Here is a 14,406-nt window from a genome sequence, read left to right as displayed (position 1 = left end):
GCATTAAACCGGATACCTGTGGGAAGAGATGGCAAGTTGGCATGTGCTTGGGCAAGAGGTGCATCATAGAAAGTGCCTGCAGTAACTGCCTAGGACAGCCCCAAGTCTTGAAGACAAATAAATAGGAAATTGTTTGCTGCCTTCATTGTTGAGAATGCAACTGCAAGGAAGAATACATTTTTGTTAAGAGATTGCTATCTGCTCTGCGTAGAAACCAATGAAACAATACAACATGAGAGGATTTGTATTCCAGTTTTATTTTTACAATGCCTGCTTCAATGAAAGATTCAACAAACTAAAACAGACATTATATGCTCAAAACATTTACAGTATTTACAAATATACATTTTTTTGCTCAATGGGTAATTACAGCAACTTGTAACAGAAGTACAAGAGAAAAGAATCACTGGTGCAAAAGTTAAACTGTCCTGTTGATCACGTTGTAGTGCTTGGACCAGCAAAAGTAACAACTGGGATAAACATGGTTCGTAGCAAGCAAATGTAGTTATCACTTCACAGTGACAGTTCCTGCTGAGTTGTATTTACAAAGCCTAAGCCAGCAGAATGCTATTATTCTTTCTACAAAAAGCGATGAATGAGTTCAGAAGTGATCCCTTCTTCATTTTAATATTGAACAGCAGAATTGTTGTGTTGTACCTTCTACTGTGCAAAAAGATAGCTTTCAAATGGTCTGTTGTAATAAATGCTCAAATCAATTTAGCTTCCTTATTATACATGCTATAAAATTACACTAGAAAGTTCAAGTTTTAGAAACAACAAATACCTTTCAATATATATTCTCTCTGTTTTTTTATTTTACTGTTTAAACACAGGATAAAGATATACCGGCTCCAATAAAGCTGTGCTTTTTTCATAAGCAACTCCGAGAGCCCCGTGCACAACCAAAGTCTCATTGACAAGTTTATTTTCAAGGTATGCTACTTGGGTCATCCTCACTGATGCACACACCCTTTATCTCTCCCTTCTTTTTCAAGCACCTTTCCACATGTCATTCTTCCTGGCTGTGCCATCTTTTAACCTCCAGCTATGCTTCCCTTCTGGTGGAAGGTACAAAATGCAGTCCCTACCAATTAACAGCCCGAGTGACTTGGCCACTGATGGACAAGCAGATAACAACATTTTTAAGAGCTGACCTGTTTCAGAGTGTTCCTTCAACACAGTCCTGCTGCCTCCAGGTCAGCCGTAGGAAGTGCCATAAAAAAAATTACTTCTGTCAGATACCTGACATCAGCAGGGATTACTCTAGAGCCAGATTTCCATTTCATAGCCATGTGCAGGAGTGCTTCTCCACACACGTGCTGTACACATGGTACTGTGGCCTAAGTGCAAAACAGAGCGTGCGATGGATTCATACGCATTGTATTCAACAGAACCAGTCTCAAAATTACAGATAGAGCCTATCATGAATCCTAGTTATTTTCTCCATGATTTTATTCTCAGGTACCACCAACCATTAAAATTTTTCACCTTTAATATATATTTACATACACACATCTATTAATGCTATATATATATATACACACACACATACAGACACATGTAGCGTTAGTATGTTCACTGCATTAGAAACTTATTTACAGTTGGTTGAAAAATTATATTGAATCAAATTACAGTATACCAAAACCAAATTGGCATTTGTGCTTTTTGTTTATAAAGGAATCATTTTCATTGTCTCAAAAAAAAAATAATTTGCATTAAGACTTATCGTGTGATAAAATAAGTTAGGAAGCAACTAGGACTGAGAAATGCAGAGTATCAGCTTTCCTCATCTGTCCCATCAAGTCTACAGAATAACTGCTTCCTTTAAAAATTCTCCATTCAAATTCCTATGGTGTTGCCCAGGCTTGCTTGAAGATTCTTGGTAAATAGTAACATGCAAAAGAATAACCATGCATCCTGTCTTGCACCATGCACATACATGAGATAAAAGTTTCTGTCTTCACTCAGTAACATATTAATAAAACAGGACTTCAAAGTGCTTTTAAAAGAGAGAAAAAAATCCCCATTCTACACAGTAGTAAAGAGGCACAAGGAGTAAGGCTTGAAACTATGTCTTCAGACACAGACCATCCTCTGGAAACCAAGATCTTAAACTCCAGATTCATCTCACTCTGTTTAAATGGTTAAAGAATACCATTGTTCGGTAATTGTTAGTCCTGGATGTACACACTTGTTTATAATCCATAACATTCATTAAAAAAAAAAAAAAGCAGCTCTGCAGCCCAATCAGCTCAGCTGTACTTCAGTAAAGATACTTCCCTTTTGAAAGGATGAAACAGTTTCATACAAAAGCTGATTAGTTAAAAACACAGTTAAGTTTAACCTTCGTAGTGACTTAGTAAATACAGGAAGCCTCATAGTGCAGTCTGTAAGGACTGTTTTGAACAGGCAAATGTGTATTTTCTGGCCAGTTGTGACTTCAGCACCTGGCTAGATAAATGATCGACTGCCAGCCTCACCTATGTTTTCACTTCAGCAACCACTTAACACTAAAAAAGTATTGCTAAAGTATACAAAATTAAAGAAGTCATCAAAAACAACCAGCGAATTTAAAATTGTCAATAACATTTGCTGGATATATAGCTTATTTTGAGTGTGGTCTTGCTGTTCTCATCCAGGACAATTTAAAACGGAAGGTTAGCTTTTTAAAATACAAATCTTGTCGGGCTGGGTGCTGAGGAAGGCCTGCTACCATCCACTGCAGGAAATAAAATACATAACATATGTACTGTTACTTTGCAAGCTGTTTAATTATTTTAGGAGTAACAGATCTTCCGTTTCCTCATAGAAAGTCACAGCATTCATGTTCCTTTCAGGAAAGAAGCATTCACCTCTTCCAGACCATGAAGTATTCTTCCTTCAGGTACCACCTTTGTGCACATTTATAGTGCTTTTCCACAGACAGCTTCTAAACAGAGTTTTCACATTGTGCTTCATTTTGACAGACTATCCTCTCAAAGATGGCTGCAGGATCCCTTTTTCAACAAGATGAGATTTCAGGGTGTTATACACATTTAGTTGTTGCTCTGGCTGAAGGACCAACAGCTGCTTCAGTAGTTTGCTGGGATTTGGACCTCTGTCAATGAAAAGTTTTTCTGATGAGCAGCAGCTCTAAAGAAGCTTTTAGACAGCCTTCCATTTTCCCCCTGCTGCACAAGCAATGCCTTCCCGTTTTTTGGGGGGATACTAAAGTATGGATTTTTTCTGCTCTAACCATCCCCTCAGGATGCGTGGCCAAACATCACCGGGAAAGCACTCTCCTTAGCCGAATACGAACAAAAAGAGAAAAGCATTGCTTGTATGTTCTGTCAGATGGGGATATTAAGAAGGTTTATGACAAAGAAGATTGACTGATTTATTCTTTCTTACTGTACTCACATTCTTCATCGAAAGATCTTTTTTAGTTTAATATCCATTGCTAGATAAGCTGTATACTACCAACTAAAAGGAAAATGGTCCAAGTCAGGAAAGAAACCCAATTAAACTATACTCCTCTAAATGACAGGAACCCATCAGCCCCATTTTCAGCCACTTATTTACAGTGTACTTCTACAATGGACCAAACATGAGGCAAAGAATCTGTAACTTAGTTATCTCATGATTATTTACTCAAATGTATTTACAAAACTAAGGGCATGTATGAGTTTGGCTACCTCCAGTCCCTTACCTTGATTACCCTTTCCCTGGGAACTAAAACGATTGCAATACAATTGTCATTCCCACAATTTCTTCTTGAAAGCTGGTGTGAGATGATGAGCAATGTTTTTAATAAGTCATCTACTCTTTTTACCCACAGTAAAAAGATAGCCTCTCCAAGAGAAAACCTCAGGTACATCCACTGAGAAATACTGAAGCTTGTGGGAAAAACTGCATCCTCAATATAGAGGCTCTTCAGGAAGCAAAAAACAGTAAGCAGATGTTACAGCAAACAACCCTCCTGCCAGAACCCCATCCTGATACCACCGTATCAGTAAATTCCAGCAGAACTTGTACAAGGCTGCAACACAAAAACTTGTTGGTACTTGGGTTACACAGTTAACACCCTGGGCATAGCTTGAACATTACACTAATCTTACACGTGCACACAAATGTGCATTCTTAATGGTTCTGTATTTGAAGTCATTGCATAGAACAGATTTAGGAACAAACTCTGCTATTATAGTGGTGCAGAACACAACTCAGACTGCAACACAGCAGTACTGCTCTTATCCAAGTGTATGTATTTTGATTTTCAAAAATCCAATACCTTATGAAACTGGTGATGTAGACGTGAACAAAAGTGGCCATCAAATACTGACAATCAAAGCGATCCATTATGCCACCGTGCCCAGGGATTGTGTCTGCAAAATCCTTTTGGGTGTGAAGGACAGGGAGAAAAAAAATCATGTTAACCGATTTAGATGAAACACACTCATCAAGCGTCACTTCACAGCAGTGTTTTAAGGCCATAATTAAGCTATGGTTTTACTGCATTGAGCATAAAGTTAGAAAGAGCCTCCTTGCTAAAGAAGATTTTAACTGCAAAGGTTTGTCAAGGGATGAGACAAAAAAAAAAAAAAAGGAAGCAAGATGGAGCATTCAAGTCTACACGTACTTGATTCCATTTTGAGGCAACCATCTCAAGTTAATGGTTGTCGTTTCTTGCCTCTTCAGGGTCTGATTCTCCTCTTTAAGGCTTTTCCTGCACTGTCTACTGGCAGCTGGTACTGAAGCACTTACTTCCAAGGAGTATCTACTTGCTTCCAGCCAAGTGGTAACTTGAGAACTCTTTCCACTGTCTCCCACTGGCTTCACAAGTTGTGCGGCCCATTCACCTGCTAGTTTTGTCACTGGCTTCTTGGTAACGTTAATTAAAAGCCATGATGCGCACAAGCAATATAAATACATTGAACATGATCACAAAGCCTTGTCATTAATAAATCCCTTGTTTAAAAAATAATAATAATACTTGGATGAAAACAATAGTCAGTACACCAGCTTTGTGTTACCCGACCTTGTCTGCACAACGGCTTTATTATTAGTCAAGTGCCCTCACACACCCTCGGTGACATTCTTGCTCACTTCTGGACCTTTGTCAGGTGAGCTGGCTGCCAGCAATAGATACAAGCCCTGTACTTGTGCTGCTCCAGCAGGCACGGACTGCATGCACGCGCCGCCTTTAATAACAATAAACACAATATCCCTGTCCCTGTGATGGCCCTTTGGCTGCAGTGTGTTGTACTGAAACTGCTGCTTTTCAGAAGTATCATTTTCCCCCAAAAAAAGCCCTTCTTCACACCAATGTTCCCTTGCTGCTGTGGCTAACAGGCATGACAGAGCGCAAGGCTGTAGCCAGCGAACTGCCGGACAAGCTGCTTGGACCAACGTAAGGAAAAGGATCAAGTACAAACACATGTATGGGAGTTCAGCACAAACGGAGGTTTATTTGTATGCTTCTGTGCAAAGCACATGCCAAAACCAGTGGACACAGGGAACAAGAGCAACAAGCAACAAGTTAAGAATTACAGCAGTCCTACCAAGACATAAAGGAGGTCAGGAGAAAATTTGGGGCTGCCCTCTTCCCATACTCCAGCTGCACTTAATGCCAGCCAGGGACACTACTGCCACAAGCGACAGCGCACACCTTGCAATAAACAGAGGTTAGCACATCACATTAATTGCCAGTACACGTTCTTGTACAAGGCAGCGCTGCATTGGCAAAAAGCAGCCTGACACTCATGCCCAGGTGAGTCTGACATGTCAGCATCTGCATACAGCACAGACTCTGTTGGTAAAACACAGCCAGCCATAATTTGAAGGGCAAACTGCTGTCAGCAATTATCTACAGGTTGCCACACGTGTCAAGTGTAATTATCTCACATCTTGTTCATCCCGATCACTTTAGCAGCATGACTGAGAAGAGTAATTATCAACCACAATGCAAAAATAAAATAAAAAAGAAACGGGAACAATATACCTATATCTGGTAAAACAAAGTGCTGCTACTGATGCTAAAAAACAGCTCAAAGATCTTCCTAGAAAGACTACGTACTGCACTCAATAAATGAAAAAACCAACCAAACAAAAACAACCAACAGAACAAGCACTCTCATTCAAAGAGACAACCAAAACACAGCCAGCTTACAGAAGTGATGACGCACCTTGATTTTGAAAGCTCTTTTAAATCCACTGGCGAAGAATCCTCCAAATGGTCCAATTAGGGATGCAAATGTTGACAGGGCAATGCTGTGCATCTGGAATGGGTACATATTCACCGTTTCCTACGTGAAAAATAATAAGCAAGATATTTCATTATGTTTCATTCTAGGCATGTTTCAGCTCAAGTATTTGACAATTGGGCTGGTACAGAGTAAATTTCCACAAAGCTTCACCCTTTCCTAATACAAAATAATACTTTTCAGCCAAGCCCTTAGTTAATCATAAGGAATGTTATCTTCCCCAGCCTAATCTTCCCCAACTCTGCTTTTCCAGCTCCATTTCCTATAAAGAAAGGAGCTTTCCACTAACCCAACGATATTTCTGAAGACCAGGTGACCCAGTGCTCCCCAGGCACTGGTCGCTGTCATGCCATTCAGCTATCACAGTTGCTCCTTTCAAGTGCTCTCACGAGACAGACAGGAATTTTGCTCAGGTCTGCAATACTAGCACCGTGCGTACATAGGGCAATAATGGGAGATAAAAGTTTAACCTCTGTTAATGTTTTTGTTTTACATTTAACTATCTATTGTCCCCCTCATTCCGTCCACAGACTTGAAATTTCTTTTGATCTGTTACAGTTTTTAGGGATAAGAGACTTAATTATCAGGAAGGAGAACAGGTACTCATTACCAAAGATGATAATCTAGGTAAGCATTTATTTTATTTTACTTTATTTTGCAATTTCGTTTTGGGCCCTTTCAAGTCAATGGCACAGGCTGCAACCTTGAGCACACCTCACCTGGCAATTCTCAATATACACCGCCTGGAGCTGAAAATCCCTGAACCTTACGTTTCCAATCTGCATTACGAGCAACACTGACTACCTTCTGGAATGATTTTGACTTCCTGTAAGTATTGCTAAAACCAATTCTATTCTCAAAATGCCTCTTAGAGATTAGCAATACTACTCGCAAAGTGCAGACTCGCATCTGCTTTAGGGGTTAATTGACATCTCCCTACCAGACTATTGCAGAGCTGACTGTTCCCTTCTCTTCCCTTACCAAAATGTATAATGAAACTGAATCACAGAATCGTCTAGGTTGGAAGAGACCTCCAAGATCACCTAGTCCAACCTCTGACCTAACACTAACAAGTCCTCCACTAAACCATATCAGTAAGGGCTACATCTAAACGTCTTTTAAAGACCTCCAGGGATGGTGACTCAACCACTTCCCTGGGCAGCCCATTCCAATGCCCCACAACCCTTTCAGTAAAGACGTTTTTGCCAATATCCAACCTAAACCTCCCCTGGCACAACTTTAGCCCATTCCCCCTCGTCCTGTCACTAGGCACGTGGGAGAATAGACCAACCCCCACCTCTCTACAGCCTCCTTTCAGGTAACTGTAGAGAGCGATGAGGTCTCCCCTGAGCCTCCTCTTCTCCAGGCTGAACAAGCCCAGCTCCCTCAGCCGCTCCTCGTAAGACTTGTTCTCCAGACCCCTCACCAGCTTCGTTGCCCTTCTCTGGACTCTCTCGAGCACCTCCATGTCCTTCTTGTAGCGAGGGGCCCAAAACTGAACACAGTACTCGAGGTGCGGCCTCACCAGAGCCGAGTACAGGGGGACAATCACCTCCCTAGACCTGCTGGCCACACTGCTTCTTATGCAAGCCAGGATGCTGTTGGCCTTCCTGGCCACCTGAGCACACTGCTGGCTCATGTTCAGCCGACTATCAACCAGTACTCCCAGGTCCTTCTCGGCCAGGCAGCTTTCCAACCACTCATCTCCCAGCCTGTAGCTCTGCTTGGGGTTGTTGTGCCCCAGGTGCAGGACCCGGCACTTGGCCTTGCTGAACTTCATACAGTTGGCCTCAGCCCATCGGTCCAGCCTATCCAGATCCTCCTGCAGAGCCTTCCTACCCTCAAGCAGATCGACACATGCACCTGGACAGAATGAGACTTCTCTCAACCCAGACTACACACTGACTTTATGCAAAAACAAAAAAACAAAAAAACTTTTTACTTTTGCCATCAACGCCACAGTTCCTGAAGCAATGGTATACTCATTCAGCATGAATATATCAGAGCTCCTTCCAGATGCAGTCTTGCCTTTTTTTAAGTACCACCTGCAGCCATTAATTATCTGCAGTCCTCAGTTTTTGCAGACAGCAGCAATAATTTCCCGCTTCTGCCTTCCTGTTACCTGTGAACTTTTCTCACTACGTGTTCTACCCGTGTAAAAGTAAGCAAAACCCAGTGTCTTGCTCAGCACTGTCTACTTGCTCTCTGTGCTGAGGCAGCAGAGCAGGGGAGTGATGCAGAAGGCATGTGCCAGCCGTTCCTGTTCTGTGTTCATCGCAGTCACCTCCTCTTTGCGTCCAAGGAAAGATAAATGTGCATGGGGGGTGTGCATCTGTGCACATGTGTGGGCATGCACATGTGTCTGTATAGATGTATATATGTGCTGCTAAGTGTGTGCATGTGGGTGTATGTGTGTGTATGGGCATGGGTGTGCAGCTGTGCGTGTATTTGCATAAGTATATATAAGTGAGGTGAGTGTATTTATGTCTGGGGGATGTGTGTGTATGTATGTGCACACGTTTATGCACATGGATAGGCGTCTGGTTGTGTGTGGTAGATGTATGTATGTCTGGATGGGTGGAGCTGCATGTGGGGGTCTGTGGGTGTATAGACGCATGTGTCTGTATAGAAGTGTGTGCCCCTCCATGTGGGGATATCTGTCTGTGGGTGGGTGAGGAGGTGGCTGTGTGTGTACATAGAAATAACTATATAATGAATCATTTATTTGTATAGGTGACAAATTTTTATGAATGTAGATATGAAAAACAGTCCGCATGCATTTCTATCGGGTCTGTACCTGTGAGAGTCCCCCCCATGCCTGTGACTCAGGCAGCAGTGCTTTCCCCAGCAGGAGGAGTGATGGTTCAGATCCTTTCAGGTGAAGATTCAATGTGTCTCTTGCCAGAACGTGCAGGCTGCATGCACAGAAAAGGGTTGGCGACTCCGTTACAAGCACAGGTCCTATCCTATCTGCAGCTGCACACTCACTGCAAACGGAATCAAGTTCTACTAATGCAAGTATTTAACCTTACTGCTAACTCAGGCCTTTGCCAATTTTCCACAAGATCCTAACAGCTTACCTGAGTGACATGCAGTACAGTGAACAGCATCGTCCACTTTCTGCACAAATACTGGCAATGAGGACACAGAGATGTTTCCTCGTGTGGCTTCAGCAATGCCTTTCCCTGATGACCTCCTCCCCATGCGAGCAAGAGAAGCTCACAGTGTCAATTCAGTTCTTATCCCTCAAGACCTACCCACGTTCGTGTACTTTTCTAAAAAGTTTTTATAAAAGTTTTCAAGCTGGGAATTATAATTCCAATTTTAATTAAAACCTTTTTTTTTCTTTTCTTACCCATCCCAACACAGACCGAAGCAATAGTGGCACCGAATACTTCTTCATCTGGAAGAGCTCCAAAGGTTCACACTCTGTCACAAATCTATTTGTTTCACTCTTATATTCCACTGGGCAGACAAAGTACTGATGCTGAGCCAAGAAATAGGAAAACTGGAAAGCAGAAGAACAACTCGTCAAAAATGCATTAGTCGATACAGTCAAAAATCATACTGTAACTGAAGGCTTTATTATCTTGGAGTAAATGGAGTAAATGTTAATGGAGTAAAATCAGCCCTCTTTTTAGGTTGGAGAATGCCTCAACAAGGGAGGCGGATGCCGACCTTCAATGCCCTTAGCAACCATTTCCCATCTTTTCTTTTCCTATCTCTCAGGCTCGTATCTAGTGCATGTTTCTGCACTGTAATATTCCCAAGCGTTAACTACTCATTATTTCTTTAGAGTTCACTTCTCCATTCAATCTTGAACTACTGGTACTGCAGAGTTGTGCACCTACAAGTTCCACTGATCTTGTTGATAAGTTACATATAAAAGCAATTATTTTATGTTGCTGCTTTCTTCTATGCATACCATTGGTGTAAAGCACCCGTCTAAACCCATGGGCATTCTGTCAGGAGAAACGACATTATGTGTTAGGATGCAAGGCAACAGCCTCAAGTTGCACTGGAGAGGTTTAAATTGGACATTAGGAAGAATTTCTTCACAGAGAGGGTGGTCAAGCCCCGGAGTGGGCTGCCCAAAGAAGTGGTGGGGTCCCCATCCCTGGGGATATTTCAGAGCTGTATGGACGTGGTACTAGGGAACAAGGCTTAGTGATGGGATCCAGTAGGTGAGATTGGATGTGATGATCTTGAATGTCTCCTCCAACCTGAATGATTCTATTTACTGAGCTATTCCATATGAACCTATGCAAGAAAAGTTGTGTTGTTACTTACAATAAATCCAAATACAACTGTGGAGATGCCACCTCCAATGAACCCTTCCCAGGTCTTTTTGGGAGACAGCTAGGCACAAGAGAGAGAGCGAGCTGCATCAATTGCATCATTGAACTTCTTTTTTTAAAAAAACCACCTGGACCTTGCTTGCAATAAGCTCCTACTTGTGAGCATGTGCAAGTGTCAAACACTGAATGTCACTGGCTGCAATCTCTGAGCACTGTAGATAGAAAAGCAGAGCCAGGAGCTGTCCCGGGGCAGGCAGGGAATGTGCCAAGGTTGGACAGTCCTCGGGAGATGCTTGCTCCCTACTTAAGATGGGCAAAAAACCACAGCATCTAAATGCAAACAGAGAGAGACCAGCATAGCAAGCTGTTTTCTTCATCAAATTCCATCAGGCTTCCTATTTGGGAGCAGTTTATTATCAGATCCAACCAAATACACCAAAGTTAACATCGCAAGGACATGAAAATAAAAATTCGTATCTTTCCGTAGGGTCTTGCAAATACTACCAAAATTGGAAGATTACTGCTTGAGCCCTTCTCAATGCTACGTCAATGAGACCAGATGAGGAACAGGTATACATTACATAAAGCCTTATTTCAAGCAACAGTTTTTGAAGAAGTATGCAGTTTAACCTGCATGTGCAATCCAAAAAGAAAGCAGCAACAGTTAACAATGTAACAGACCGCAACTTTATCATATTACATTGATATTGCATTCACAGTAATCCCACTTTGCACTTAAAAATCCCTAGAAAACAAGATAAATGATGTGTTTTCTAGCAAATGTCTAACATGCAGTACAGCTGAAACTACTGACCTCTATAAACATAATTTTGAACAAGTATCAAAAATGCTGTGAACTGTAAGAACCTGTTACTGAGTCAAGTACATACCTTAATTAATGGAGTTCTGCCAAAGAAGAATCCAAAGATGTAAGCGGCAATATCATTGCAGATCACACTTGAAATGGGCACCAGAAACCTAGAGAAAGATGCACAGAAAGTTTCAGAAGGGGGAGGGGGTAGAAGGTGCCTGAACCTAAACAGAGAACAGAAATAACTTTTAATTGACACAGCAGCATTTTTGGTTGGGAATTTTTATCTAATATTTAGAAACAATTATGTTTCATAATATGTTCACCTAGTTCCCCCATAAGCAACGTATTGAGCTATACTGATGTTCGTGTTCAGCCAGTACAGACTGGTAGAGATCCACAGTAGTTCAATTTATAATTTCAGTTTAGCACATGAGCCTAAAATGTCAACAGGTTGGCTTTTTCTATCAGACTTGAAGACTAGTACCACTTAAAAAGAAATCAACAGAAATAAACATGTTAATGTTACTGGTAACATCAAAGCAAGCAAATCCCTTATAAAGTTCAATGATACCTACATTTAAAAAAAGAAAAAATATTTTCCTTTTCTTGCTCTTGTCAGTTTGCAGCAGCCTGTGTTAGCTTTTTAAGTGGTCTCTGCATGTAAACATCATCTGAATTTGCTACTAAAACGTGTTAACCTCTTTTTCCCTTTACAAAGCAGAAATGTATTAATAAGATTGGAGTCAGATTCTGTGACCATCTGCCAAATTGTCTGGTGCAATAGTAGCAGAAATGCTAATAAGAAATAGGCAGCTAGCTCAAAAACTAGGTTCAGTGTTTTCCATACGTGCAAGTTCGGCATAAAAAGAATTTGTTCATACAAACTCTGTCAAAGGCTTTTTTTTTTTCTTTTTAACTGTGAGCATGTCTTTTCTGTAATGATCTTCCCTGTCGAGAAAAGAACAAGGAACACATGCAGTATTATGTCCTCCAAAGTACACACTACCTTCCATGTTCTTCTTTCTGTCTCAACTTGCAATTTACACTCTCCCTAAAGAGGTGTGGGGTGCAAAAACATGACATCTCATTAAGGGAGAAGTTTTAAAGTCATCAAGTTTAACTGCATCATCAGAATTTAATACGTAGTGGGAAGTGAGGCATTAGGACAACCAAACAACAGTCAAGATTTACATTCTGTAGGATTTTTTTTTTTTTTTTAGGTCAACTGACTTTACCTGTACATACAAAATTAAGAAAAACACTTCTCCCTTTCTCAATATACATCTTGGTCTTGGAGACTACCATTAGTTAGCAAGAAAGGGTAGTCTTTGCTATCATTTCACCTGAATTTCATACGGACAAGACACGTGGTTTAAGACCACTGATACCTGCCACTTCACTTGCTGGAACTATTCTGCTTGCTTGCTAAAAACAGAAGAGAACACATTTCGAGTTACTTTGAAAAATCCCCAGTGTGTTGTTTTTAACCTCTGAGGATTTCATGTCCTTGAAACCTTCTGGAAAGAAGGTCTCAAGCTGGACTCCTGAAACCAGATTGATCTTCCAAATTAAATGGTCCCATTTCAGTAGGACTGTGTAATCTGAAGCTCCCAAGCAGCTGAAAAGGAACTGCTGCATGTTCCTGTCTTCACCAAATGCCATGGGAGATAGTTGACCATACTTGGGATTAACCCTGATCCTTGCACATAAATGAAGCAGTTGTTTGAAACTACTATACTTGTGGCTGCCTATCAAGCTTAAGGGGTTTCTGCCCACTGCCCTGTACCCTTTACGTCACTGCTCCCACCACCTCCGACTCCCCCTCCAACTAAGCATGGATGCTCCTTACTTGGTGCAGCTTCAACTGCTCTTGCGGTTATTCCCTAACTAGATCTGCTATGTAACAGAGCCAACCTTTCAATGCAATAGAGTTACAAATTAGTTTGTTACTTTTCCCTTACCAGATCATGCCTTCAAAGAGATTTTGGATGACTAGATGAGATTGAGTTACAGTGATCAGCAAAGTGACATGAGTCCATGCGAACTGTTAACAATGCAACAACACAACAGTTAGTGAAAACACCGATCAGTACACCTCCATCAATACTGGCACGTCAGCTAGAGGAGCCCTGAGGAGCTCACAGGTAGACCAGCTCTAGCGGTAAGGCAAGAGATGCATGCATACAGTACATCACAAGTTAGCTGGCTTTCAGAAGCAAGGACCTAAACTTTAAAAGGCTTCCCCATCGCTTTCCTTTACCCGGAATTTTTTAATGTGCAGTTTAACATCCAATTTAGTGAGACATATACCTTCAGCATGAAAGCAGCAAAGAAACATAAGCAATGTGATATTCTGCGTATACATACATAAAAGACAAGTTAGAACTGTAACAATAAAATGGCAATGAAGAACTCATGAAAGAGTCATGTTACACAGATGTGGATATCATGACAGAATACCGGTCCTCTTAGGAAAGACGGAATTTCTCAGGATTAGTGAAAACTAAGTGTTAATTTTTATGGACATGGCCATTTCAACTGTCAATTTCACCGATACTACTCTGTGTACCTAGTGTTTATTCTGTAGCAGCAGTATGCAATAAAGTGGTTTCCAAACAGTCTACCATTAAAGCTTCTACATCACATATTGCTTTCCAAAAACTCACAGATCAAGACCTGGTCATTTTTCCAGGCAACACTGAACTCAAGCACACAATGGCTGTGCTAGTTAATACTCAGGATGTCCTACTTCTTTAAATTTCCTTATCACGTGTGTTTTCCTATGGCAGCCAGCATCTACTTGCAGTTAAGAAACATGAAGAGTCTGAAAGCAGGTGCAAGAACTGACTCAAGCTTCCTGAAAATATTACCTGCTGGGTAACTAAAGCAACTCTGCAGCAAAACATGTATTAATCATACAGTGGTATTGTAAAACCAAGTCAAACCAAATGGCTACTCCTCTTCAGTCCAAACTGTCCGTCCCCTGTTCCCCCCTCAAAAAAAGGTTCCCTCTGTTCTACTGAAATTCTTCTGTAGTCACACCTTAATGCTTTCT

The 14,406-nt window shown here is 41.3% G+C and overlaps 1 protein-coding gene across 8 annotated transcripts in view; it reads right to left on the bottom strand.

Moving 5' to 3' along the window:
- Positions 1-233: 233 nt before the first annotated feature.
- The window catches only part of CDS1 (CDP-diacylglycerol synthase 1), a 31,743-nt gene continuing 17,570 nt past the window's right edge, over positions 234-14,406 (bottom strand). For 3 of the 8 annotated variants that reach the window (XM_048066482.2, XM_013200002.3, XM_013200004.3), the window contains exons 7-14: positions 13,313-13,395; positions 12,358-12,402; positions 11,428-11,515; positions 10,530-10,598; positions 9,595-9,747; positions 6,162-6,281; positions 4,268-4,371; positions 234-3,097 (exon numbers count right to left, since the gene is read on the bottom strand). In XM_048066482.2, coding sequence (XP_047922439.1) covers positions 2,968-3,097; positions 4,268-4,371; positions 6,162-6,281; positions 9,595-9,747; positions 10,530-10,598; positions 11,428-11,515; positions 12,358-12,402; positions 13,313-13,395 — 792 coding nt within the window. In that variant the 3' untranslated portion in view covers positions 234-2,967. Of the gene's footprint in view, positions 3,098-4,267; positions 4,372-6,161; positions 6,282-9,594; positions 9,748-10,529; positions 10,599-11,427; positions 11,516-12,357; positions 12,403-13,312; positions 13,396-14,406 lie in introns of those variants that run through there. The other 5 variants (XM_048066480.2, XM_013200003.3, XM_048066478.2 and 2 more) reach the window with 4 other exon arrangements.

The sequence above is a fragment of the Anser cygnoides genome, chromosome 4 (assembly GCF_040182565.1).
Source record: "Anser cygnoides isolate HZ-2024a breed goose chromosome 4, Taihu_goose_T2T_genome, whole genome shotgun sequence".
Lineage (NCBI taxonomy): Eukaryota > Metazoa > Chordata > Aves > Anseriformes > Anatidae > Anser > Anser cygnoides.
The sequence above is the reverse complement of the archived record's forward strand: the minus strand, read 5'-3'. Positions and strand labels throughout refer to the sequence as shown.